The sequence below is a fragment of the Macaca mulatta genome, chromosome 9 (genome assembly GCF_049350105.2).
Source record: "Macaca mulatta isolate MMU2019108-1 chromosome 9, T2T-MMU8v2.0, whole genome shotgun sequence".
NCBI classification, from domain to species: domain Eukaryota; kingdom Metazoa; phylum Chordata; class Mammalia; order Primates; family Cercopithecidae; genus Macaca; species Macaca mulatta.
Window position 1 is genome coordinate 107,410,747 of NC_133414.1, and position 24,070 is coordinate 107,434,816.

The following is a 24,070-nucleotide window of genomic DNA, read 5'->3' on the forward strand; positions in this document are numbered from 1 at the left end:
GTGTGTCATCTCATATATGACTGATCAATAAGAGTTTGGTGAATGATCAAATGAATAACTTTACCAATGATGAGAAGGGCTGAGAGGGATGGTCTGCTGAGCTGATCAGAGTGGAGAAGTATCAAGATTGTGGCACCAGCATTCATCCCTAAGAAAGAACTCTGGCTCCATAGTCCAGAGCCTTCACTCATCAGTGTTTCCAGGTATTACTGAGGACCCACTGTGTGCCGGCAAGGTTTTCTGTGGCATTCTGGACACATGCTGTCACAACTGCCCCCACACTGGACACAGTAAGCTGAAGTGGCCTTGCTGAACTCTCTACCAGATGGGAACTTCTGAGGACAGGGTACCTGTCCTATTCATGGCATTACTTCCAACGACAGCGCCTGGCACACAGCAAGTGTTCAATACTACTTGAATGAATGAAGTTCAGAGCACTCAATGTCTCATCCTAGAACAGTATTTAACAAAACTTCCTCCTCCATACCATATCTATTCACCCTGTTCTGGGTTACTCATCCAAAGATCAGATAAGCCCTGCTATTAGGATAATTCTTAAGACGTTGCCCCTAACTCACCTTTTAGAAACTTCCTTGACACTTAGACTTTTTGCCCCCAAAATAATATTTCTTAGACACAAATGTGGCTGTCTTCTCCAGCAGGTACAAATTCCCATCCAGCTCTTTCATAAAATGTTTTCCAGCTTAGCTAAAACCCTTGTTTTCAAGAAATGTCATCTCCCACTATGACTGAATCTTATACCTGGATACCTCTTTAGGAATTCCCTACCAAAGAGACATACCCTGAGGGCCCATGAAAAGAGGGCCCCAGCAATGAGTTAGTTGCAGGCATGAGAACCGGGTAATTTTCCTGTTGATGGTTGCCGATCTACCTCCTGCCCACCCACTATAATGACTCAGCTTCCCTGAGTCACTGCTCAACCACCAGCATCAGGTGACCACCTCAGGTACAAAGCCGTGGGTAGTTGGGTAAAGGCAGCTTTTACCAGAGCCCCACATGTTCAAAGCATTATAACTAAGCTAACACTGGCTACCCTGTTAATCATGTAAACCCTAAGGGAATAGGACTAAAATACCATCTGGATAGACACCGGTGATACAGTCAGCAAGGAGTGAGACAACACCACAAAACACAAGGTTAGAGGGAAGCAAATGACTGAGAAGCAGCCCTTAGCCACCAGAAAAAACCCCAAGGTAAAAAAGAAAGTAGCAGCACCAGTACAAAGAGAGGCACACAGTTTTCCTTTAATTACCTTCGGACTTAGGACTAGGAGTAGATGCAGGAAACTGGTAGGTGGGAGTGTAAGGATTGTCCTCTGTAGCAGAGAAAAGCAGTGGATTTTGAAACTATCCACCAGGAAGTAGAGGAAGTGACAAATCCCAATCGACTCTTTTGAATGACTGATTACCTAATATTTTAGTGTTATTAAAGCACACGGGCATCACACTTAAAAACAGATTAATGAATTAAGAAGGATTTAGTTATTTTCACATAGCACATCATGCAAATGAGTGAAATAAAATTTTCACCAGCCAAAAACGACTATGAAAACAAAATCTAAAAGCCCAAATCTTATGCCTACAATGGAACTATAAGAATTAATTTAAAGCTCGGACAACAGATATGCTGTCTAAGTTTATGGTACCTTCAGAAGTTTGCCGGATTTCAGGAAGTTCAGGGAATTTGTACGTAGGGAAATAAGGGTTTTCTTCAGGAGTGTCTAGGCAGAGGAGCAGGTTTGGGAGAGAGAATAGAGGAAGATACAAATGGAGAGAATAAACGAGTAGGAATCCACATACAAGTTAGGCTCCTTGAATTCTGGAACATACTAAGCTTCACTAGTGATATGAAAGAAATTCAAACTGCTTTTAAAAATCCAGTCCTTTTGCCTGAATTACCAAGACACATCGAAAGAGACAATACCATTACTCTTCTTGGACAAAGAATTCCCATGAACAGGCTCCAATGGGCAAGAAACATTTAACATAAAGCTTCAGGTTCTTACTTTTGATAGGCAAGAAATATTAAGTATGATAATAAATAGTATGTAATAAACAAGCTATCCTAAAACGTTTTTTTAAATCAAAGCTTGTGTTGTGGACATTCGGCAAACAAGTAGATCATTAATTTTTCAAATACCTCTGCCTACCATTGAGGCACGTGGTTTTGTTTAGCACCTACAATTTAGATTAAGAACTATAACATGAGAAGACCAAAGCTGCCTGTGGGGCAAAATTACATATTTTGCACATTTACATGCATTCATGTCTCTGCAATTAGGCTTCCAAAGCAGGGTCTAAAGGTGAGAGAGTCACAGATTGCAAGAGGAAATGGGCAGTGACTGCAGGAAGTGATGAGTGGAGATGACCCCATCTGATCACAGAAATCCAAGCATTTAGTTTCACCACTGTGACCACGCTCATCCACCCAACCACAGTGGATTTACTCTTGACTTGGAAATGCTAAACGCCTCAATATTTGGAGCACTTCAATATTGAGAAATAGTTTGAACAGGGGCACACCCAGGTTCACTTTGAACCCAGAGGGAGTTAATTAACAGTGATGTTAGCTGGCATCTGCAGCTCATCAGACAGACTGGGCTTAGGTGGGAACACTGACCAGAACATTTCTCTTTGCCTTCATGTGTCATCCATGCCAGGCAGCCAGACTGGATTTGGGTAAGGGGAAGGGCAGGATGCTCTGCCCGTGGGAGGAGTGGTACCCTTCCCATGGTGCAGGTACATCCCGCCTATCAGCTGACTGGCGGCACAGGCAGCGATGGGAGCCGGTAGGGTCATGTCCTGCCCAAGCACTGGCCTGCGATTCTCCATGCTGGGTCACCTGCTGATAGCCCAGCCGGCATCTGATTTGGAAGCGCTGCTCTTTCAGCTTGAGCGGGCTCTGGTGTGTCAGCTCCTGACTGACTCTCAGGGCTACCTGCCAAAGGCTGGCTCTCAGCTGGGGAAGATTGTTGTTCATATGAACACAGCCTGAGAAGCGTACTATAAATTCTACCTCATAAGGCCAAATGTGTTCTCCTTTAGACCCTGTGACATCCTCTGGAGGAAGGGAAGCAGAACAAACACAGAAAGGTACATGATTGGTCCAAGGTTACCTGAGTGCTTGGGGGACTCAATCCAGGGGAGAACTTTTTTTTTTTTTTTTTGAGACAGTTTCACTCTTGTTGCCTAGGCTGGAGTGCAATGGCGCGATCTTGGCTCACCGCAACCTCCGCCTCCTGGGTTCAAGTGATTCTCCTGCCTCAGTCTCCAAGTAGCTGGGATTACAGGCATGCGCCACCACGCCTGGCTAATTTTGTATTTTTAGTCGAGATAGGGTTTCTCCATGTTGGTCAGACTGGTCTCAAACTCCCAACCTCAGGTGATCCACCCGCCTCAGCCTCCCAAAGTGCTGGGATTACAGGCTTGAGCCACCGCGCCCGGCCAGAGAACAGTGTTCTTAATTCCCAGTTTGGTGCGTTCTCAACTCACTCTGCCCACAAGGCAGTCATGGGCTGACACAGGGAGATGTACCTAAAGCTGGAAGCAGGTGGGAGATGGAGCTGCTCACATCCCAGGCAGACAGATGCTGCAGCACAGGCACAGTGCTGGGCTCAGTCTGCTGCACTCCACATCTGGGAGGGAGGATTTGAGAGCAGATCTCAAATTCCAGCTCTGAGGCAGGCACACAAGTGCTTCCTCCCTGTGCTCTGAAGGTGCATGGCTGGGCTCAGGCAGACCAGCACCTAATGAGGTCCAACTGCAGGACCCAGTCTTCTGGGATCCTAGCAAAGTGAGTTCAGGCCCACAAAACAGTGTATTGGCACATAGCACAGCACAGCTTCTACAAATGAAAATCAGTACCTCTGTTTAGTTTGTGGATCTGTTTAAACATAGTCTTGTACCAGTCTTTTGATCTCTCAGTGTTCTGTAGAAAAATAAAGGCAAAGAGAAAAAGTAAATGAATATCTTGACACATTTCAGACCTCCTATGATTTCAAAATCAAAATGGAAAGTAATGATATCTGAATTCAAAACTCAGCCACATTTATCTTTTTTAAAAAGGCAAAACTTTTTAGAAAGAGAAAACCAAGCGTCCCAAACCTCAGTCTACAGAGTAATATTTGACTGAAAGGATACAGAGTGTGAAAACAGTGGATGAGGATACACTTGAAAGGTATCCATTTTTAAATTTTTTAAATTTCATTTTTAGAGAGAATCTCGCTATATATAGACTGTGCTAAACTGAAGGAAAGTCTCCTAGAAATATAAGAGACAAAGGATATTTGCTCATCATGCTGTGCCCCCACCCATTCTAGATTATTCAATAGCAACGTATCCGAGTCACCTTGCATAGGGCCAGATTTAGAATGCATACATTAAAACATAACTCATTACAGCATCCACTGCCAGAGTTTTCACCCTAACCACAGAGTTGGAATGGCTGGGTTTTTTGGTTTTTTTTTTTTAAGATAAAAATAAAACAAGGAAGGTGACAGACAGGTGGCTAGATATTTTCACTCCCACTTTACAGAAGAGAAAATGAGATACAGAATGACAAAGCAAACTGCCCAAAGTCACAGAGCTAATGAGAAGGTGAGTGGAAGGGCCATCCAACACGATGGTTAGTGGGTAAGGGTTTGGGAGTCAGACAGACCATTCTGTCACCCACAAGCTGTGTAATCTTGGATGAGTAACAAATCCCTCTGAGTCCCTGTTTCCTCATCTATAAGATGGAAATGATATTAGTATCCATTATTCACTCGGGTGAGTGATGCTTAAATGAGATAATGTACTCAGCAAATGGTAGCTGCGATTTCTCTTAGGAATAACTCTCCTTCTATATTACTGCTTAGGACCAGAGAAGAGTTATTTTGAGGCTTAGCCCACTGTGGTTTCTATTGGCCTCCTCCAAAAGGACACATTTATTAAATGGAATTCACAGTGGAACATATTGCAGGCAATGGTCTGATAGACACACGGAAAAGAACGGAATTCACCCGAATCCAGTTCCAAAAGTTGCCCAGCTTTAGGTTAAATGTTTCTTGCCCATCGGAGCCTGTTCCCTGGAATTCCTTAGGGCCTGCAGGACTGGCAGGCCTGTGTTACTGGGGAGAGCTGGGTCAGGGATGCCACGAGACCTGCTCTGTCCTGGAGGCTTGGCTGGTGGAATCCATTCTGAGGTTCCCTTAGCGTTCCCTACTCACTAGGGATGACACGTGATCTCCCATCCAGGGAGATCTTCTTCCTGAACCTGTCAATAGGGACCTTGGGCCTCCCACTCTCCCCAGGACTGTCTAACCCTAGACCAGGAATTTCTCAACATACATCACACAAAACAATAATGAAGGAAGACTGCCCATAACATTGTCCCTAGAACACTCAGATATTCAAAGCCTCTGAAAAGTTCTATAGCAGAGAAATCTCTCTGACTTGGTCCCACTCAGCTTTTCCTCACATTTACTTGACCACGAAATGCTTTATTCATAGGACTTATAACATCCAACACCCACTTTGGGAAAAGCTGTTGTACACCAAGTCTGGAGCACAGCTCCTGGGGGCTCTGGCACTCATGGGGCTTATAGAGATGATGGTGTGATGGGGTTCACATGTACTCAGGGTGTACACTTGTCACAGCTTAAGATGAAGCCTAAGAAGGACCTCTAAGTGTACCCGGAGTGGGATGCCCACTTCATCCATGGAAACATCACTTAGGTCCTGAGCGCTCTTCACCACCCGCCTACTGTCATCCTTTGCTCTTTTTTCAGCAGCCCTGCCAGGTGAGGTGGGTTTTTCCTGGGTTGGTGCTGAGTCCTGCTCTCCCACTCTTCTTTCTGAGACAGGATCTGGAAATGAAAAGCAATTGTTAGCTGAAGCTCTTTTGGTAGCGGCAAAGCAAAACACTCCTGAACAGGCTAGCTGGGGGGAAGTGTATCTGCTAATTCTCAACTGGAATTAGTTCTGCTTAGAGCAGGGGTCAGCAAACTTTGGCCCATGGGCTGGTTTTACTGGAACATAACCATGCCGATTCCCTTACATATTATTTATGGATGCTTTTGCACTACTATGGCCGAGCTGAGTAGCTGTGACAGAAACCATATGGCCTGCAAAGTCTAAAATATTTATTATCTGGTCCTTTAAAAAAAAAAAAAAAAAAAAAAAAAAAAGGCTTGCCAACAGTGTGATCAGAGCTTTGCAGAGAAGTATGCACGTCGTGCTCTGGTCAACTGAGTAGTTCTGACTGTTCTAGAAATTCAGGAACAGGTAGAACCACAGGAGGGGGCTAAACATTACTTGAAAGTTTTTGATTCCTCTTGAGGAAGTCACTTAACTTTTCTGTGCCTCAGTTTTCCCATCCAAAAACAGGGATAATACTTCTATTGGCAAACTCACAGCAATGTGGTGAGAGGAGTTATCAGGGTAACTTATGCCAAAGTGTTCAGGAAGCTGTACATTTCTAAGTGTATATTATAGATTATTTTTGTTCAAGATTGGAAGTTATAGAGCACTAATAAAGATACCAGATATGATCTACAGATTATAAAATTACTTAATAGAATCTGGCTTCCAAGCTATGACATTTATTTATTGGGCAGACATTGCGCTCTGCCTTGTGGACATGAAGGTGAGCATTCCAGAATCTTAGCCTCAGGGAGCTTACAGTCTAGTGGGCAGAAAACCAAGGGAGCCAGCAATGAGAATGCAAGGGTGACAAGGCCTGACTCTCAGAAGAGAAGCCAACCAGACCCACAGGAAATGAAGGGTGCTCCAGAGGAACAGCTTAAATAAATGCTTGAGGGCCTCTGGACTACTGGGCTAATTATGTGCCAAGCAATGCACTAAACTCTTCATAGACATTCTCTCATTTTATCCTCCCAAAGATCCATGAGGAAGAAACTATTACACCTCTTTTTTTTTTTTTTTTTTTTTTAAATAATTAAAGGATCAATACACAGAGAAGTTAAAGTACCCTGCCTGGGGCCACATAACCAGCTCGTGGCCAAGCTGTGATGTGGCCTAATGTCCACCTGACTCTAGCAGTCCTCTCTGAACCACATCCTGTCTTGCCTCCTTCAAAGATAGTACCAAGGTTTCAAGTCTGGGAGCCTGGCCTAATTCAAGGAGAAGTTAGAATTGGGTTGGGAAAGGGAGGGAGAAATGGCTGCTTCCATTTGGACCATGGTAACTCTGAGAAGACAGCAAGATACTCAAGTAGGAATGCCCTAGAGACCCCTAGAGGAAATATGGAGGGGCCCAGGTGAGACACCCTGACAGCAGTACAACTTTGGAGGCATCAGCCCAAAAGTGATGGCTGATGCCAGGGAGATGGCAGAGCTCAGCGGGGGACAGAAGCAAGGGCAGAGTGAAGCGCTAAAGTCATGCATGGAAGGACACCACAGTTACAGCTGCAAGGCAAAACAATCCCCAAAGGGATGCAAAGTCATCCGAGGGACAGGAGATGAACCAGGAAAGTACACAAGGTACCAGTGAACCAGGAAAGACAGAACTCCAAGAAGTGGGTGGTTAAATGTCTCAAAAAAAAAAAAAAAAACAAAAAACCCAGAAATTGAAGCAGAGGAGGAGGCGGCATTAGATTAGGCAAGAGAGAAGTCACAGGAACACTCAGAGAGAGCAACTTCAGGAGGGCAGTGGGGGTGGGTGCCAGATTGCAGGGAAAGGGTTGAAGGTATGAGCAGGAAGTTGGGGGAGTGAGTGGGGAGTTCAGCACAGAGGAAGGAGTGTGCTAGATGGTAATTCAAGAGTTCAAAAGATTAGGGGCAAAAAGGTTTAAGCCGGCTGGGTGCCGTGGCTCATGCCTCTCAACACATTGGGAGGCTAAGGCAGGAGGATTCCTTGAACCTAGGAGTTCAAGACCAACCTGGGTAACATAGCGAGACCCCATCACTACAAAAAATTAAAAAATTAGCGAGGCACATGCCTGTTGTTCCAGTTCTTGGGAGGCTGAGTTGGGAGGATCTCCTGAGCCTGGGAGTTCGAAGCTGCAGTAAGCCATGATCATGCCACTACACTCCAGCCTCAGCAATAAAGCAAGACTCTGTCTCAAAAATAAATAATAATAAAAAAGTTTAGGCCAAGGGAGCCTAAAATCCTATCAGTGAGAGTAAGGCCCATGAGGTAGGGATGAAGGGCATCAAGACGTGCTGTGGCAATTAGTAAGTGCTCAGTTAAAACCTGCTTATTGATTGACTGCGGACAGGTTCTCATCTTTGAAAAAGGAAAAGGTGCAGACTGCTGACTGGGGGGACTACACTTGGGTAAAAAGGAAGAACATGAGGACACAGGCAAAGTTGTGAGAAAGTCAGATGTCTGTGAGTGGAGGAGACGCTGGAGAAGTGGGGGAAACAATGACTTCAGTATGCTAAGGTTTTACAACTTTCAGTCTCCTCCATGGGGAGACTGCCTACAGCCAAATGATTTCTAAGCTTAGTAAGTGCTTCAGAAAGCCTGATCCCTGGCATTATCACCGTCAATGTCAAACGATGTTAAGACCAGATTGGCTTTATGGAATGAATTCTCATGCTCCCAGAAAATTCCAACGTGAAGCCAAGGATTTGGCAGGAAGCCTGGAAGTGTAGAGGGATTTCAAGTCACCCAAGTCTACCCTTAATATGGCTCTGCTGAGCATTCTCCTCCCACCTGGAAGGGCCTTCTGTTGAACGTGAGCAGAAAAGAGGCTGAGTTCAAGCTCAATCTTACATGGTGATTCAAGATCATGGTGAGGATCACAGACATGCCATTCTCAGGGTCAGGGCAGGTGGCTCTAATAACAATCACATTTGAGTGCAAAAATCAGGCTGATAGTTCATGGATTTCTCCTAAAGCTGTCAGAGTCCTTTTGATCTACAAAATTTAGCCCTGAATTGTTTTACTTGAGAAGCTTGTGGTCATGTGACTCATCATTGAGTGGATTTCAATATACAGAGAGTCCCTGAAGAAAAAGTGTCACTTTATATCATGAAAACCCAAAGTGACACTTAACTGTACCATGCAGGTGACAGGATCAGGCGTTGCCATCCGTATTACAATGAGGGCTTGCTGTTTTCTCAGTAGGAAAATGCCGATCCTTCACATGACATCCTGGGGGCATTTCCTTCTAGTCTTTTTTTTTTTTCTAATTACACAGGGTCTTGTTCTCTTACCCAGGCTGAAGTGCAGTGACATGATCACGGCTCACTGCAGCCTCGACCTCCCTGAGCTCAGGTGATCCTCCCACCTTTGCCTCCCAAGTAGCTGGGACTACAGGTGTGCACCACCACACCTGGCTAGTATTTTGTGTTTTTTTGTGGAGATGAGGTTTTGCCATATTGCCCAGGCTGGTCTCAAACTCCTGGGCTCAAGGAATCTGCCCATCTCTGCCTCCTAACTGCCCACCTCTGCCTCCAGAAGTGTTGGGATTACACATATGAGTCACTGCACCTGGCCCCAGCTAATTTTTTGTATTTTTTTTTTTTTTTGAGATGGAGTCTTGCTCTGTCACCCAGGCTGGAGTGCAGTGGCGCAATCTCGGCTCACTGCAAGCTCTGCCCCCCGGGTTCACGCCATTCTCCTGCCTCAGCCTCCCAAGTAGCTGGGACTACAGGCGCCCAACACCACGCCCGGCTAGTTTTTTGTTTTTTTTTTAGTAGAGACGGGTTTTCATGGTGTTAGCCAGGATGGTCTCGATCTCCTGACCTTGTGATCCGCCCGCCTCGGCCTCCCAAAGTGCTGGGATTACAGGCTTGAGCCACTGCGCCCGGCCTGTATTTTTTTTTTTTATAGAGACGGGGTTTCACCATGTTGCCCAGGCTGGTCTCAAACTCCTGAGCTCAGGCAATCTGCCCACCTTGGCCTCCCAAAATGTTAGGATTACAGGTGTGAGGCACTGCAAATCTAGCCTCCTTCTAGGTTTATACTGTGCTTTAAAAAGGAAGGTTCTAGGCCACTAAATAAATGACAATACTGACAACCTCAGATGGGGCCTCTGTTTGTAGGAGGTGGGATAGCCTCCCTTTTCTTCACGCTGAGAGCTGATGACTGAAGATTATAGCAATGTTCATACTTCTCTGCAGAAGAATCATGGCCTCTCTACACCCTACGCCAGCCTCTCTCTCCTAGCCCTTATCTTATTATCCCATCTGTCTCCCCAAGGGGACGGAGAGGTACCTGAGAACACCATGTAGGCTTCATTCCCAGATGACTCTCCCTGAACATCAAGCCCCATGGAGCCTCAACAAAAATCTGCTACAGAGAGGGAGGCTGGCAGCCCTGGAGTCCCATCCCCGCAGGTGATGGCTAAGCCTTACTTGATCTAAGAGACTAGAGAGTGCCAACCCAGCCAGCCCTCTCTCTTTCAGGAGCTCCTGAACACAGCAGTACTACTTCTTTTAAAGCATAAACTAATATTTAGTGAGCACCTACTTTAGGCCCCACTCTTTCAAACATCATCAGTGGATCTGTCCCAAAACTCAGGGAAAGCGATGGCATCAGGCTTGTTTTAGAGCCAAGGAATAAGCCTGAGCTACCAGCACAGTGGAGCCACCCTGGTTTTTTTTTGTTTGTTTTGAGACAGTCTCACTCTGTCACCAGGCAGGGGTGCAGTGGCGCGATCTCAGCTCACTGCAACCGCTGCCTCCTGGGTTCAAGCAATTCTCCTGCCTCAGCCTCCTGAGTAGCTGGGACTACAGGTGTGCACCACCACACCCGGCTAATTTTTGTATTTTTAGTAGAGACGGGTTTTCACCATGTTGGCCAGGATGGTCTCCATCTCTTGACCTCATGATCCACCCGCCTCAGCCTCCCTAAGTGCTGGGATTACAGGCGTGAGCCACTGTGTCCGGCCCACCCTCACATTTTTACTGTCTTTTCTCAATGCACAAAACATCCTCCCACTTCCTATCACAATAACACCTCCTCCAGGCTGAGCAAAGGATTACCACCCTTGTTTCCCATATGAGGAAACTGGCTTAGAGGGATGAAGTCACTCACACAGAAACACAGCTCCAAGAAGAAGGAGCTAGGACCAAACTCTGTATCTCCCAATGTGTGGCTGGAGGCCTTTTTCAGCTATTCTACCCTTCTTTCAAATTCCCACCAGCAGGAAGGAGCCCACAGGAGCCACCTTTTTTTTTTTTTTTTTTTTTTTTCAGAGCCACCACTCTTAGCACCTTGGCTGGGACCAAGGAATGAAGTGGGCTGGAGAGTGGCAGCTGAAGGAGGGGCAGCCAAGGACACCTTGAGGTCAACCACAGACTGTCTTGGTCTCACAGCCAAGTCCTGACAAGGCTGAGAGGTGTGAGAACCCCATGTCCTCCCCATCCAGGCTGGCCACCAATCACAGAACAGCAGTGGCATGAAGTTGCACAGAAACCATGTAGCAGCTGTTCAGAAAACAGTAGCTCTTGTTATCTACCAATCAGGGATTCTTAACCCTGAAGTTCATGAGTGTGTGCAAATCCACAGAAATCATGTGCACATGTTTACACGTGTGTGGCTTTTTTTTTTTTTTTTTGAGAATCAATCTATTGCCTTCAATAGTTTCTCTCAAAGAGTCCATTAACAAAGAAAAGTTACACCACACTATTAGCAGCTCAAGGGCAGCACAGTTCCCTGATGTAGCCTCAGAGTCCGGGGCAGTGCAGGATACAAAGGAGGCCCTGAATACAAGGGTAAGTGAACCCACAGAGCGCCGCCTGGTAACAGGAATGCACACCTATTAAGCAGCAGCTCAGGGCTGAGCTGTTAATGAGCAGAATCTCATTTGATCGTCATACAACCTGGGAGGCACTGCTGCTTTCCTCACTTGACAGTAAGAAAATTGAAGCCCAGAGACATTAGATAACCTGCATGAGGCAGCACCAGACCCAGGATTCAAAGCAGAATGGCTACAGGAAGCCACAAGGAAATAGCTACACATTCCCCTTCCTGGGTTCCCTCCCCGCTCTGACATGGTCCCAATCCTCCACACTTTATCAAGGGTGAGCTAATTATATTTGTATATGTCTGATTATATTTGCAGTCACTCCCCACCGTCGACTCTTGCCACTTGCCACACTCTAGTGTGGTCAGCACAGAGGGCAGCACTGGCATTACCAGGGAGCTGGGCAGAAATGCACATTCTCTTGGCTAGGCACAGTAGCTGGTGCCTGTAATCCCAGAACTTTAGGAGGCTGAGGGGGGAGGATTGCTTGAGGTCAGGATTTGAGACCAGCCTTGGCAACATAGTGAGACTCCAGCTCTACTAAAAAAAAAGAAACTTTAAAAAAACTAGCTTGGCATGGTGGAGCACACCTGTAGTCCCAGCTACTCAGGAGGCTGAGGTAGGAGGATCACATGAGCCCAGGAGTTCAAGACTGCAGTAAGCTATGACTATGCCACTGCACTCCAGCCTGGGTGACAGAGCAAGACCCTGTATCTACCAAAAAAAAAAAAAAAAAAAAAAAAAAAAAAAAAGAAAGAAAGAAAGAAAAGGAAAGGAAAGGAAAGAAAAAGAAATGCAAATTCTTACCCATACCCATTAAATCCAAATCTCTAGGGGGATGGCCCAGGAATCTGAGTTTTGACAAGCTCTCCAGGAATTTCTGTATGCCAGATCAAGCTCAAGAAGCAGTTTTCTCACACTGTCTTCTGGGCACTGCTGGTCTAAAGGTTCTCACCTGGACCCACCACCCCATGGGCATCTACTGGCATTTGGGCTTGGCACCCAAAAAGGAGAGAACTTGCCCACATCTCCTAACCCCTGACTCCTCACATCCCAGAAGGGAGATAGAAGCAGCAGAAAGATGACCTCTTCAGAGAGGCCTGCCATGAACACTGCATCTAAAGCTGGACTCCTGGTTCTTTTTAACCCAGAACATCCTGTTCTTACCCATCAAGGCTCTTATCACAGTTCCATGGGACATGTTTATTAGTGTGGCTCACTGGTCTGGTCTGTCCACCACCCTGCAAGCTCCAGGGAGGCAGGAACTATGCCTATTTTCATCATCTTGGTAGTCCATCAACAAAGAGTCTCCCAAGACATCAGAGGATCTCGGAAGATATTGCTGATTGAACATCGGGCGGTGACCGGAAGACGATTTCAACAGGAATGGGGTTAACACATAAATAAATATTTCTCACCTACCTGAAAGGCTACTGAGTCGTTTTTGCTGTTCTGTGATAAAAGAACACACAGTATAAGTAAGATTTATACAGCACACAGTAAGACCAAGAAGCCCTGGCATAACTCGTTAGGATCTCAACCCTGAGTCCTCACTGTCCTCTGGACTTAGATGGTACAATGTGCATGCAGCCAGCTGACTGCTGGGGTATTAGTGTGGCTCCCATTATGCCAGTGTGGTGTCTCCCAGCCCGCCCCGCTTCCAGATCTGCACCAGGATTCAGGGGACTGCCACAATTTTCTAGTTGTTTACATATTTCAAGAGGATTCCATAATAGAAGGGAATCCACCCAACCCTCCAACTTCAAGTGAGCAAGACCTTATATGACCCCAGTCTTCGTACCTTTTGAGGGAAATGTAATTATAAACACAACCATGGCAGTGACTGTCTCCTGAGAGCTTGCTAAATGCCAGACGCTGTTTTAGGGCTTTTACAAATAACACTTGTAAACTTTGCAACAACTCTAGTCATTGGGTACGATTATTCTCTCCCATTGTACAGAGGAGGAAACGAAGGCCTAGCCTTAGTCACGATAGTAATCTGGCTTGTCCAGAGTATAAGAGAAGTCCTTAAAAAATCAGCAATGGCCAAGAAACTTCAGATGAGGGGCACAAATCGCCCAAGAGAACACTGAAAATCAGTTGGATCTAGAACCTGGGTCCCTGACTCCTAGTCCACAGTTCATTCCAATTCTAGTCATCAAGACCTTGCTGGTCCTTGGCATTGAAGGGCTATTGGTTTCTTGCCATCCTGGGCACTCGCATGAAAGGTAAGCCACTATCTCCTTTGTGGAGTCCTATGTGTACGTGCTATGAGATGACAGCACAAAAATGACCTTTACCTTCCACAGCTGCTAAATATAAAGCAGCCACATAGATAAAAATAGAACGCTTGCCAACCCACGGGTACTGTCATCATTCCCCTTGGCTACATTCCCACCCTCCTGCTACAATCAGTGTGAACCAGAAGTAAACAGCGGACAGCCCAGGAGCTCACAGCCTGGGAAGCGGTGCCTGGCCACCTCTGCCATGTGGATGAGGTTCGTACTAGCTGAATATGCAGAAGCCCAGTGCAGCTCTGGCCTCAGCTCTGCCAGCAACTTTCAGATGACAATGGTCAATCCACTAAATCTCTTGGCCTCAGTTTCCTTGTGTTATGTCAAAGGGCCCTATTGGTACTAAGGGAACCTATGGTTCCCACACACTAATCTGAAGGCTGCTGAGCTCCAGCTGGCAGAAGTGAATGTACTCCACTTAAAAGACCATGTTGCCAACACAGCGAAACCCCATTTCTACTAAAAAATACAAAAATTAGCCAGGCGTGGTGGCACACACCTGTAATCCCAGCTACTCCAGAGGCTGAGGCACAAGAATTACCTGAACCTGGGAGGCAGAGGTTGCAGTGAGCCAAGATCGTGCCACTGAACTCCAGCCTGGGTGACAGAGAAAGACTTTGTCTCAAAAAAAAATAAATGAATGAATGAAAAAGACCACGTTGGCCAGGCATGGTGGCTCATGCCTGTAATCCCAGCAATTTGGGAGGCTGAGGCAGGCAGATCCCTTGAGCCCAGGGGTTCAGGACTAGCCTAGGCAACATGGTAAAACCCCGTCTCTACAAAAAATATTTAAAAATTAGCCAGGTGTGTTGGTACACGCCTGTGGTCCCAGTTACTGGCATCGAGAGGCTGAGATGGGAAAATCACCTGAACCTGGGAGGTTGAGGATGCAGTGAGCCATGACTGCACCACTGCACTCTAGCCTCAACAACAGAGTGAGACCTTGTCTCAAAAAAAAAAAAAAAAAAAAAAAAAGACTATGTTGTCTCCAGTTTTGAGGTGTGAAATGGCCTTTCTTTCATAGCATGACATGCAACACAGATAACAGTAGCCACTTTCCAGTGGTGTTATTTTAAAGCATTAGAATGAAAAGCCCTAGGGTGATCCCTAGACTGCTTCATGTATCCATAAGTCTGGGAACCTCTGAGCTCTAGTTCTCAAAGCGGTTTGTGGGCCGATGGCACTGGCTTGCCCAGCAAGCTCGCTGAAAACGTAGAATCTCGTCTCCTCCACCCCAAACCTCTTGAGGTTGAACCTGCAGGTTAACAAGACTCTCAGGATCCGAAGCACATAGACGGAGAAGCCCTAAGCAAGGGGACCCATGCACCTCTTTTCATCCTGACAGCTTTCCGATTCAAAGCCTCCCTCCCAGACAGATGGTAAGTGACTGGCCTTCAAACCCATGCGGTGTGAAAACTCAGGAAAGAGGGGGAAAGGGCTGTGTTGTTCACAACCATGAGCGCCAGGCCAGAGGCTCAGTGCCCCTCTGTTTCCAGCAGGGGGAAGCTGGCCGGGAAAGACAGGATTATTGCCACACTATGCCCTGGGACAGTCTAGGCAAAAAAAAAAAAAAAAAAAGGGCAGGGAGGGAGGCATTTTTTAGGATGACAAAACTAGAATTCCAGAAGTGGAGTAAAGTTATTCCCTCAGGAGACTTTGCAATAGTTAAGAAATTATTTTTATGGGGACTGTTTATGAAGCAAAGCAGAGCTGCCAGGTTAGGCAAATTCCAAAGCAATGCCAAAAACACTTGACCTAAACCCCATTTATGATTAGTAATACGGGGCTGGGCCAGTGAGGCTCTCCTATTCTTCTCGACTCTTCCTGCCCTACCTGCTTAGTGAACATATGGTTTTGCTCTTTATGGAAATCTATCATTTAATTCCAAAAAATGAATGCCATTACTTGTATCCTTTTCTGAAGGATGTGTGTCTCAGGCTGCACAATTCTGATTTTTAAACCCAAGGGCAGGACTTGGACAAAAGAGAAAGGCAAGAACCAAAGGCATTTGGGTAAATAAAAGGTATCCATCTATTCAAGGAAGAAACAAAAAGGAACTATAGGCATTTCTGTGCCCAAAGATGTCTCACTAGGTGTCATCAGAGGGGAACCAGCTGACATTACACTTGGCATTTCCCAAAAACCAAGTTGCCTTGAGAATAAATCCCATTTTTAAAGAAACTGCCTGTCCTTCTGGGAACTAACTTAATTCTGTTTGACTGAATTTTTTTTTTTCAAATATGAGTCACAAGGAAGTTCAGAGAAACAAAATTTCACTTTGTCCCGCATTACAGACACTTTCTGGGCAAGGAGAGCCACTGCCAGGAAGGGGCATGGCACCGCTGAAGCAGAATGGGCTCCTGCATGGTTCCGTGTGGGAGCTGGGACCCTTTTTTTCTTTTCAAGAACCCAAATTCATGCGTGAAAATTAATGCAGGAGCCATACATAGTGAAAAAAATAACAAAACTACTAAAACAACCTTAAGATTTTAGTGGAAAGATCTGAAGTGAAAGAAAATGTTTTATTCATCTGCTTTTCAAGTTAGAAGCAGGAAACAGAAAAACTCTATTTAGTATGGAAAACAATTAAAAATAGACTCCAGTCCCATTCTCATTCAAATTAATGCAGAGAGGAAGGAGGAGGGGGGAGGAGTGGAGGAAAACTATGAAGTCAGAGAGCACAGTGTCAAAAGGAAGATGTGAGCTCTGAACAAAATAATTAAACCTCCACTGTTATCGGAAATTCAGACAAACGAGCCCTTTCTACGTGAGGAAACAGCTTGAAAACCTTACATTTCATGCTGCAAAGGACTTTTGTAAAGAGAAAATTTATTCCTGTATGGAATTCCAAAAAGGAAAGCTTGGGATTTAGAATCATCGTCTGGAATTTTAAAGCAGAAGAGTCAATATATACCCAAAGAACTTCCGCTTCACCCCACCTCAAAGCTTCTCTGCTTTTCAGAGAAGCAGAAAAACCAACCGGAAGCAGTCAGACGCTACAGAAAACAAACGCGAAAACTCTAAGCAGGGCTGCATAGAGCCACATAGTACAGAGACAAACAGCTGGCAAGAATGAAGGCCAGTGAGTCGTCAAGAAAAATTCAATAGTCTCTGTTTTCAAGGCACAAAAACATGTTTTACATTCCACAAAATTTTCTACACAATATGTTTTCTTTTCTAAATTTGATACTAAAAATTCTGCTCTCTCTAAATTTCATGTCAAAAAACTGAATCATTTAAGATACTACTTAAAAGAGGTATTATTGTACCTAGATTTTCGAAGCTAAATCTCTATTACCATCAAGAGACCAAACTTTTTCCTTTCTTCTTTTTTTGGTGTTACGATTTGAAGAAGACAACCATGAACACCCAAGGAGTGGAACGAACCCAGCTTACTTATTCAGACCCCTGACATCACCTCAAATCAGGGGCCTCTGTCTGTCTGCTGGGGTTTATTTTAGGGGCCACGAGAGTGAGTAAACGGGGGCAAATGACCTTGGGAAACAATGGGATTTGTGAACATTTCTGTGAAATAACAGAATTTTTGACCCAGACAGATGTCATGGAAGAGCTATGTTGATTCCAGTGGGCTGGGAGTGGGGCACAAGCCTCTCTTACCTCGATTGTGCTGCAAGAGCACAATAGTCGGATTGACAATCGTGGTGGAGGGATAGGCGGACGAAGGCTTGCTAACTGGTGGAAAGGCTTGGGAATCAGTTCCAATAAGGGAAGAAGAAACTTCGTTTAGTAGAGGACTGGAATCCTGAAACGAACAAACAAACAATGTAACTAACTGTAAATATAAAAAGCTAGTGTTAATGTTTTTTAAAAAGAAGAAATTTAAAGCTTTACAATGATCTTAATTATAAAAAGAAATGCAATCAATGAGATATATCATATCATTAATTCCAGTTAGAAGGTTCAGTTGGAATGCTTATTCTCTTTGTTGGTATTAGTATGGGGCGGAGGAGAGAGGGAAGGTGAATGTTACTGCAAGTCTCAGCAACATCATTCATTAGGTCCACCTGCTAACAGTTGTGGGTCAATCCGGTTACTGAAAAAACAAATTCAAATCCAAGTAGAATAACATGCAAAAACCATGCAATTCCAAATGCGATCCAAGAACAAGAGCTGGTTTAATTGGGAAAAATCAGGGAAGTTTAGTACTCTGTACAGAGAAATGTAAGACAATGTGAGGACAAGAAGACATCAAGTAAGAACAGGGAGGAGTTGAGCAACAGTTTTTTCAGAAAGCTACCCTTAGCATCAGCATCACTGAGCAATTTTACTGATGTTTGCTTCTGAGATTTGGATATTATCCTATCCTACTGTGACATTTTTTCACTCTCATATTAAAGTGACAAAGATCCCTAAGACTTGTGAGAATCCTGACTTTAAAAACCTGAGATCTCTGCCAGAAATACCAATAAAATTATTAATACTAAAATTATAAGCTGCATATTGGGGATAATACCAGTCTTTTAAAACAAAATAAGACCCCAAAAGGTACTAGGGATATTTAGATAGTTTCCTTCATGATATTTATACATTTCTATTTTTGAATTTATAACTCGTAAATTGAGGATGCTTTTCTTAAAGGGCTTTAAGAACAAGATTTTGATAGTTACTTTTAAAGCAATAATTATCTGGAAGCAATAATCAGAGATCAACTCCTGTGAACGTACCCACAGGATGAGGGCCACCCCCTCATTCACACCTAGCTCAATGCCCTGCAGATAGCAGGTGCTAGTAAATGCTACGTGAATGACAGGCGGCATCTTTCAGCAATGGTGTGTCTGAGCAAATGTTTGTAGCAAGAAAACAAATGCTTATCAAAAGAGGATATAGGCATCAGCACCCAGGACAGCTCCTGACACACAGTAGGAACTTCACAACACTGCCTAGGTCAGTCTATCTCTTCTGATAGTCTGCTAAATAGCCGCCACTATTTAGTTATGAGGGGCAGCTCAATTTCATGAATAAAACCTTTTCTCAAGACTTGAGAAGCACAGTATGATTTTATACAAAAGTGCCTCACCTTGATTCCTCCATTTAGAAAGTGGAAAATAATTACACTTTTCCTAATTTATCTCCAAAGTGATATAATTATGATAAATGACATATCATTAAAAACTGCCTGAATGCATCCAAGAAACACAAAATATCAGGCATACAGCTCTTTAAAGTATAAATGCCTAATGTGATGTTTGGGTGGATCATAGGAGCATTAAGCTCTTTACAAATTTTACTTTGTGTCTTATTTCTGGAACATCACAAAAACAGCTATTGACTAAAATAACTCAAATCAATTAACATGACTTTTATTCTTCCTTCTTTCTCTCAACTAGCTACAGATGGAGCAGGCATCAGCTCACAGCTCAGACACCATCCACAGGGGTTCCTCCTCTGTCAAGAGGAATCCAAGGAGTTTCCTTTTTCACCTCTGTTTCCCAGGGCCAAACCCGAAGCTATCAGGCCACCTGAGGTCCTTCTGGGAGCTCTACAACAGGCTGATTAGTCAGGTTTGAGACATCGAGGACACTGTCCCAACTAATCTGTCCTGGTACACCTAAAACCAACTTGATATGAAAACCTAGGTCTACACAAATGATAAATTATAGGATACACAATTAAACTATTCACAACGGTCTATGAAGACACTAAACATAAGACTCACTTTACCCTACTCCAGACAAACATAATCCATGTCAAAGGGAAGATGCCTGCAGTCCCCAAAACAAGAGTGGCTTCTAAATTCTAAGTTTGGCTGAAGGTAGAGGGGAATAGATCAGGGAACAATCTAGCATTTTTCTCCAATGGGGCTGAGCTGCAAAATTCAAAGCTAGAAGGATATCCAAGCCCATGGGCCACACTGGGCCTGGTGCTGACCTAACTACATTGCACAGCACTAGAGATTTCAAAACAGGCCGCAGCTCAGGACCTAACAGTTCCCAGCTTTGATGTGCTTGATGCCTCATTATAATTTATCTAATAAGCCAAATAAAAAGTTTCCTTCCTGCTTTCTGCATGACTGGCTTCAGCTTAACAAGCCATTTGGAACAGTTTTGCAGGCATCCATCTTTACACGAAGGGATGTCAGTAAACGCTTAGTTCCATCAGCCAATTAATTGCATGACCCACTAGATGACTGTATCTCAAAGTGTAGTGTGTGGACCCCAGCATCTGAAAGCCCTGAGCACTTGCTCCCAAGAGAGATTCCCAGGCTCTTCTCCAGACCCACTCAGTCAGAAATTCTAGGAGTATAACCTGAGGGTGACGATTTAAACAAGCCTCCCTGACCCTCAGATGATCCCATGTACGCAAAGCTTGAGAAGTGACCTCCTACTCCAAAAATTCCTTTGGAACAAGGCCCTGACTCATGGTTGTGCCCGGGTACTTAGCAGAATGCCTAGACCACGGTAGAAACTCAATGATGAACTGTTAACTAACCAGTTACTTGCTTTTGAGTGACCCTGGCCCTCATTTGCCAGGGCAAGTCCTCAGCAACATAGCTAACATTCACTAGGCACCTTCTCTATGTCAAGCCCCATAACAGGAACTTTTACTACTCGGTCCCACTGAACCCGCAGCCCTGTGAGTAGATTCACGTATCCCCATATTACAACTCGCACTGAAGTTCTCAGATTCTCTCAATTCCCAGGGCTCCTAAGGAAAAAAGAGACCCAAGCACTTTGACTCAGCTTTTACTCTAAAGCAGCTGTGCTTTCTTGGCTGTGACGGGAACTCATTCCCTCACCCGCAGGATGGGACCTGAGGCATCAGGGCCCTTTGACTTCCTGGGGCCACTGGTGCACTGTTTTGCCACAAAGGCTCCTGGGGCCTCCTCCTCAGGGGCCCTAGCAATTGCCTGCCTTTTGAGGTAAAAGTCCTAACATCTGTACAGGGCTTTCAGACCCACTTGCTCACTTAAACCCAACTCTCTCACTTAAAAAAAAAAAAAAAAAATCTAGTCTCTGTCATTTCTGCATAGTACAGAGAGTTTATTTGTTTATTTACTCACTAGGTCAACATAAGAATCTCTTCCTCCCGAGATCTCCCCACTCCCTGGCAAGTAGCACCCACCACACCTGCCGTTCCTTTTCCCCATAATTCTTCAGCTTTCCTCAGCTCTCTACATGACCCCCCGACCTGGCCTGTGGAGAGCATGGCCAGTCAACATAAAGGCCACAGATGTTGTCTTCAGAGGGAGAAAGATGTGCATTCCCAACAGGACAGAGCAGACGAGGCACTGCAGAGATGGGGAACAACCCGAGAGACCCAGGGAAGACACATGGGAAGCATGCACGCTAGTGACAGGGGACACGGCTCCAGTCATCACGCAGGCACAGCGGCAGCCAGTGCTGTCCTCAGAGCTCAGAGCTTCAGTGAGAAAGGGAATGTGACCGCTGGGAGGAGACATTCAGAAAAGCCGTGAGGAGGGGAGTCCGGCAAGCTTACGGTACTCGAAACAGCTCCCGTGAGGTCAGGCTCCGAGACTCTGCGGAGGTCCTCCGGGGCAGGAGGGACCAGTGGAGGTGGTGGTGAGAAGGATGGTGGCGTCTGGCTAATGGGGGCAAAGGAGCCAGAGGCGCGGGCTGGCTGGCTGTGGTGGGACCACCTCTGCAGATGAGGGGGAATGAAATCATCTAGAGTCGGGAAGGTCAGAGGTGAGGCGGCAGAGGCGGTCGCTGGGATTGTGGGGACGCAGCCAAGAGGCCCCAGAGGTGCTGGAGGTCTGGCAGTGCCTTCTTGCCCTCTGTCAGTATTAACCAGGTAGAGAGGGACAACTATTACCTCCGGCTGGGCTGCACTGGAGGAAGTGGCACCCTGTGGAAATAAGGGGGTCGTTATGGAAAGGGGTATGATACGAGGAAAGAATTCCATATTTAAACGGTTGAGAGTGGGCATGCAGTGAGGTACTCTGAGAAACATTTAATCAGTGCCCTTTCCTCAGAGTACATGAGACAGTCGGAGCTGGCCAGCTGGCCTTCTGACACTCCATGACACAGAGAGAACCCCATCCAACTCCGCTTTTCATCCATCTATTTTTGAATCCTTTTAACACTTTATGAGAGAGAAAGAGAGAACAACAGAACAGGCAGGCAGGCTGTGTTTAACCCCACAACACCACCATAGAGCCTGAAAGCTTGGAAGTAAATACAATTTCTTTGGCACCTTGTAATAAAACATGAACAATGAGTATCTCACCATGTTATTAGTCTCTGGATTCCACGCTCCGGCATACTTACACATTTACAGAAAAGAGAGACAGACAAAGAGAGTACTGTGCTGAGAGGTTCAGACTGAAGAATTCAGGATTCAAGCCACAACAATATTAATGAGGAAAGGGAGGGTAGGGCAGCCCAGTGAACAATGAGCTGCTCGCAACAGTTTTGAAAGAGACAGTGGAGAAGACACACAAACATTCCTAATTTCTTGCCTTGGCTGGATAACTCGGCTGCAAAAAGTAAGATTCTTTGCTCTTCCGGTTTTCGGGATCAGAGGTAACCCGGGGGCCTAGCACAGGTGGTCTCACATCTGGGAACGAAGCCCGAGTCCCCAGGGAAGGACTCTCGCCACGGTTAACGGCATCTTTACGGATGTCAAAGAATAGCTTGGGAGGGTCAGGAGGAGGAGCAGGGGGTGGTTTTCCTGTGCCGGCTGTGCGGGAGACAAGGCTGGGAGCCGGTGCTCGGGTGCCCGCAGCCTCCGAGGGAGTGCCTTTGGCAGGGTCACGTGCAACACGAGAGGAGTTTTCTGACGCCGCCAGGCAAATGTTATTGGATAAACAAGGTACATATAAGCTGCTGACCTTTTTAATCCCAACTGCCTCATGACATGGGTTAGAGCTCACATTCTTATGATAAACTGTCCTGGTGGCTGCATAGCGCTGCTGGGGTTGGGATGAAGCACTGGGGAACGTGGAGTCCGGAAGCAAGGAACCAGGGCACACCACACCTTTGGGAGCCGATCCAGCTGCCAGGAGGACAGAGATGGGCTGGGGTTGTGAGGGGTTCTGCTGGCTGGGGGTGCTGAGTGGGACGTAAGGCTTTGGTGAGCTCAGGTAGAGGGAATCCTTGTAGGTATTGTGGATGGTGGGGGACTGCCATGCAAAGCGGTCCTTTTGAGGGAGAGGAGGGCGTGGGGGAGAGAAAACCTTTAGCAATATTTTCAAGATATGTTATCAAACAGGGAAAAAAGAAAGAGGAGGGAAATGGAAAGAAGGACGATCGTTAGAAACGACAGCATAACATGATCTAAGCAAAAACAATTCTTAACACGTTTTTCAGCACATCCTCAGGTTAGATTCCTCCTAGTATCCACAGTTCTCTCTGAGCAAAGCCAAAGACTGAATCCCACTCACCTGGAGAGGTAGGCCTGACTCTCCTTTGCATCCAGGGAGGCTGAGCCTAGCCCATAGCAGGCCACATGCTACATCAATTTTGACACCAATCCTTGGCTGACTGCATCTTTATGAGACGTCCTGACTCAAGAAGGGCGCCAAGTGAACTAAACACCAGTGGGAGAGGCCCCAAAGCCCCCAACTCCCTCTCAAACCTCCTTCCCTCAAGATTTATCTTTGAGCCTTCGGCCTTAGAAGTTTATGTTCACTGGAACTCTTTTGAGTGCCTTTCATTCTTTTCCCTTAGGAAAAGGAGAATTGGAAGAGCCATCCTTATTTGTGTTCACAGGAGACAGATGTCTTAACTGAGTCACTGAGATTTAGCACTCAATTCCGTAAGCATAACAAATTAAAGCGCCCTAAGAAGAGAATGCCAAGGATTTTTGAATACACATGTGCTCTTTTCTCAGAGGAAAGAATCTGATGAAGCTAATTATTAGAAGGAAGACAAGCATGAGATTAAAAGCACACAGTCTCCCATTTTTGATGTACACAAAAGAGGGGACCAGGCAATGAAGGACTGAATTGGCCTTTACCAGATTGGACTGTGCCTAGTTTATCAAAATCCAGCCCCATGCCCATCTCACCCAGCCCACCACCACACAAAGGGAATCAGCCCCAGAGGTCAATGATCAGCCTCAGATTCACAGCTTAA

General features: G+C 45.6%; 1 protein-coding gene and 1 long non-coding RNA gene across 51 annotated transcripts in view; both read right to left on the reverse strand.

The window, feature by feature from the left end:
- The window catches only part of SORBS1 (sorbin and SH3 domain containing 1), a 252,279-nt gene that overhangs the window by 82,716 nt on the left and 145,493 nt on the right, over nt 1-24,070 (reverse strand). For 11 of the 50 annotated variants that reach the window (XM_077946901.1, XM_077946900.1, XM_077946899.1 and 8 more), the window contains 4 exons: nt 17,631-17,775; nt 13,141-13,170; nt 5,694-5,866; nt 3,885-3,948 (listed from right to left, as the gene is read on the reverse strand). In XM_077946901.1, coding sequence (XP_077803027.1) covers nt 3,885-3,948; nt 5,694-5,866; nt 13,141-13,170; nt 17,631-17,775 — 412 coding nt within the window. Of the gene's footprint in view, nt 1-1,273; nt 1,337-1,666; nt 1,742-3,884; nt 3,949-5,693; nt 5,867-13,140; nt 13,171-17,630; nt 17,776-21,470; nt 21,840-22,452; nt 23,170-24,070 lie in introns of all 50 variants that reach the window. The other 39 variants (XM_077946888.1, XM_077946884.1, XM_077946887.1 and 36 more) reach the window with 8 other exon arrangements.
- Nucleotides 7,155-10,853, reverse strand: LOC144331221 (uncharacterized). Its single transcript, XR_013398191.1, has 2 exons — nt 9,865-10,853; nt 7,155-9,394 (listed from the first exon to the last, which is right to left on the reverse strand). It is a non-coding gene; the product is annotated as an uncharacterized LOC144331221 (long non-coding RNA).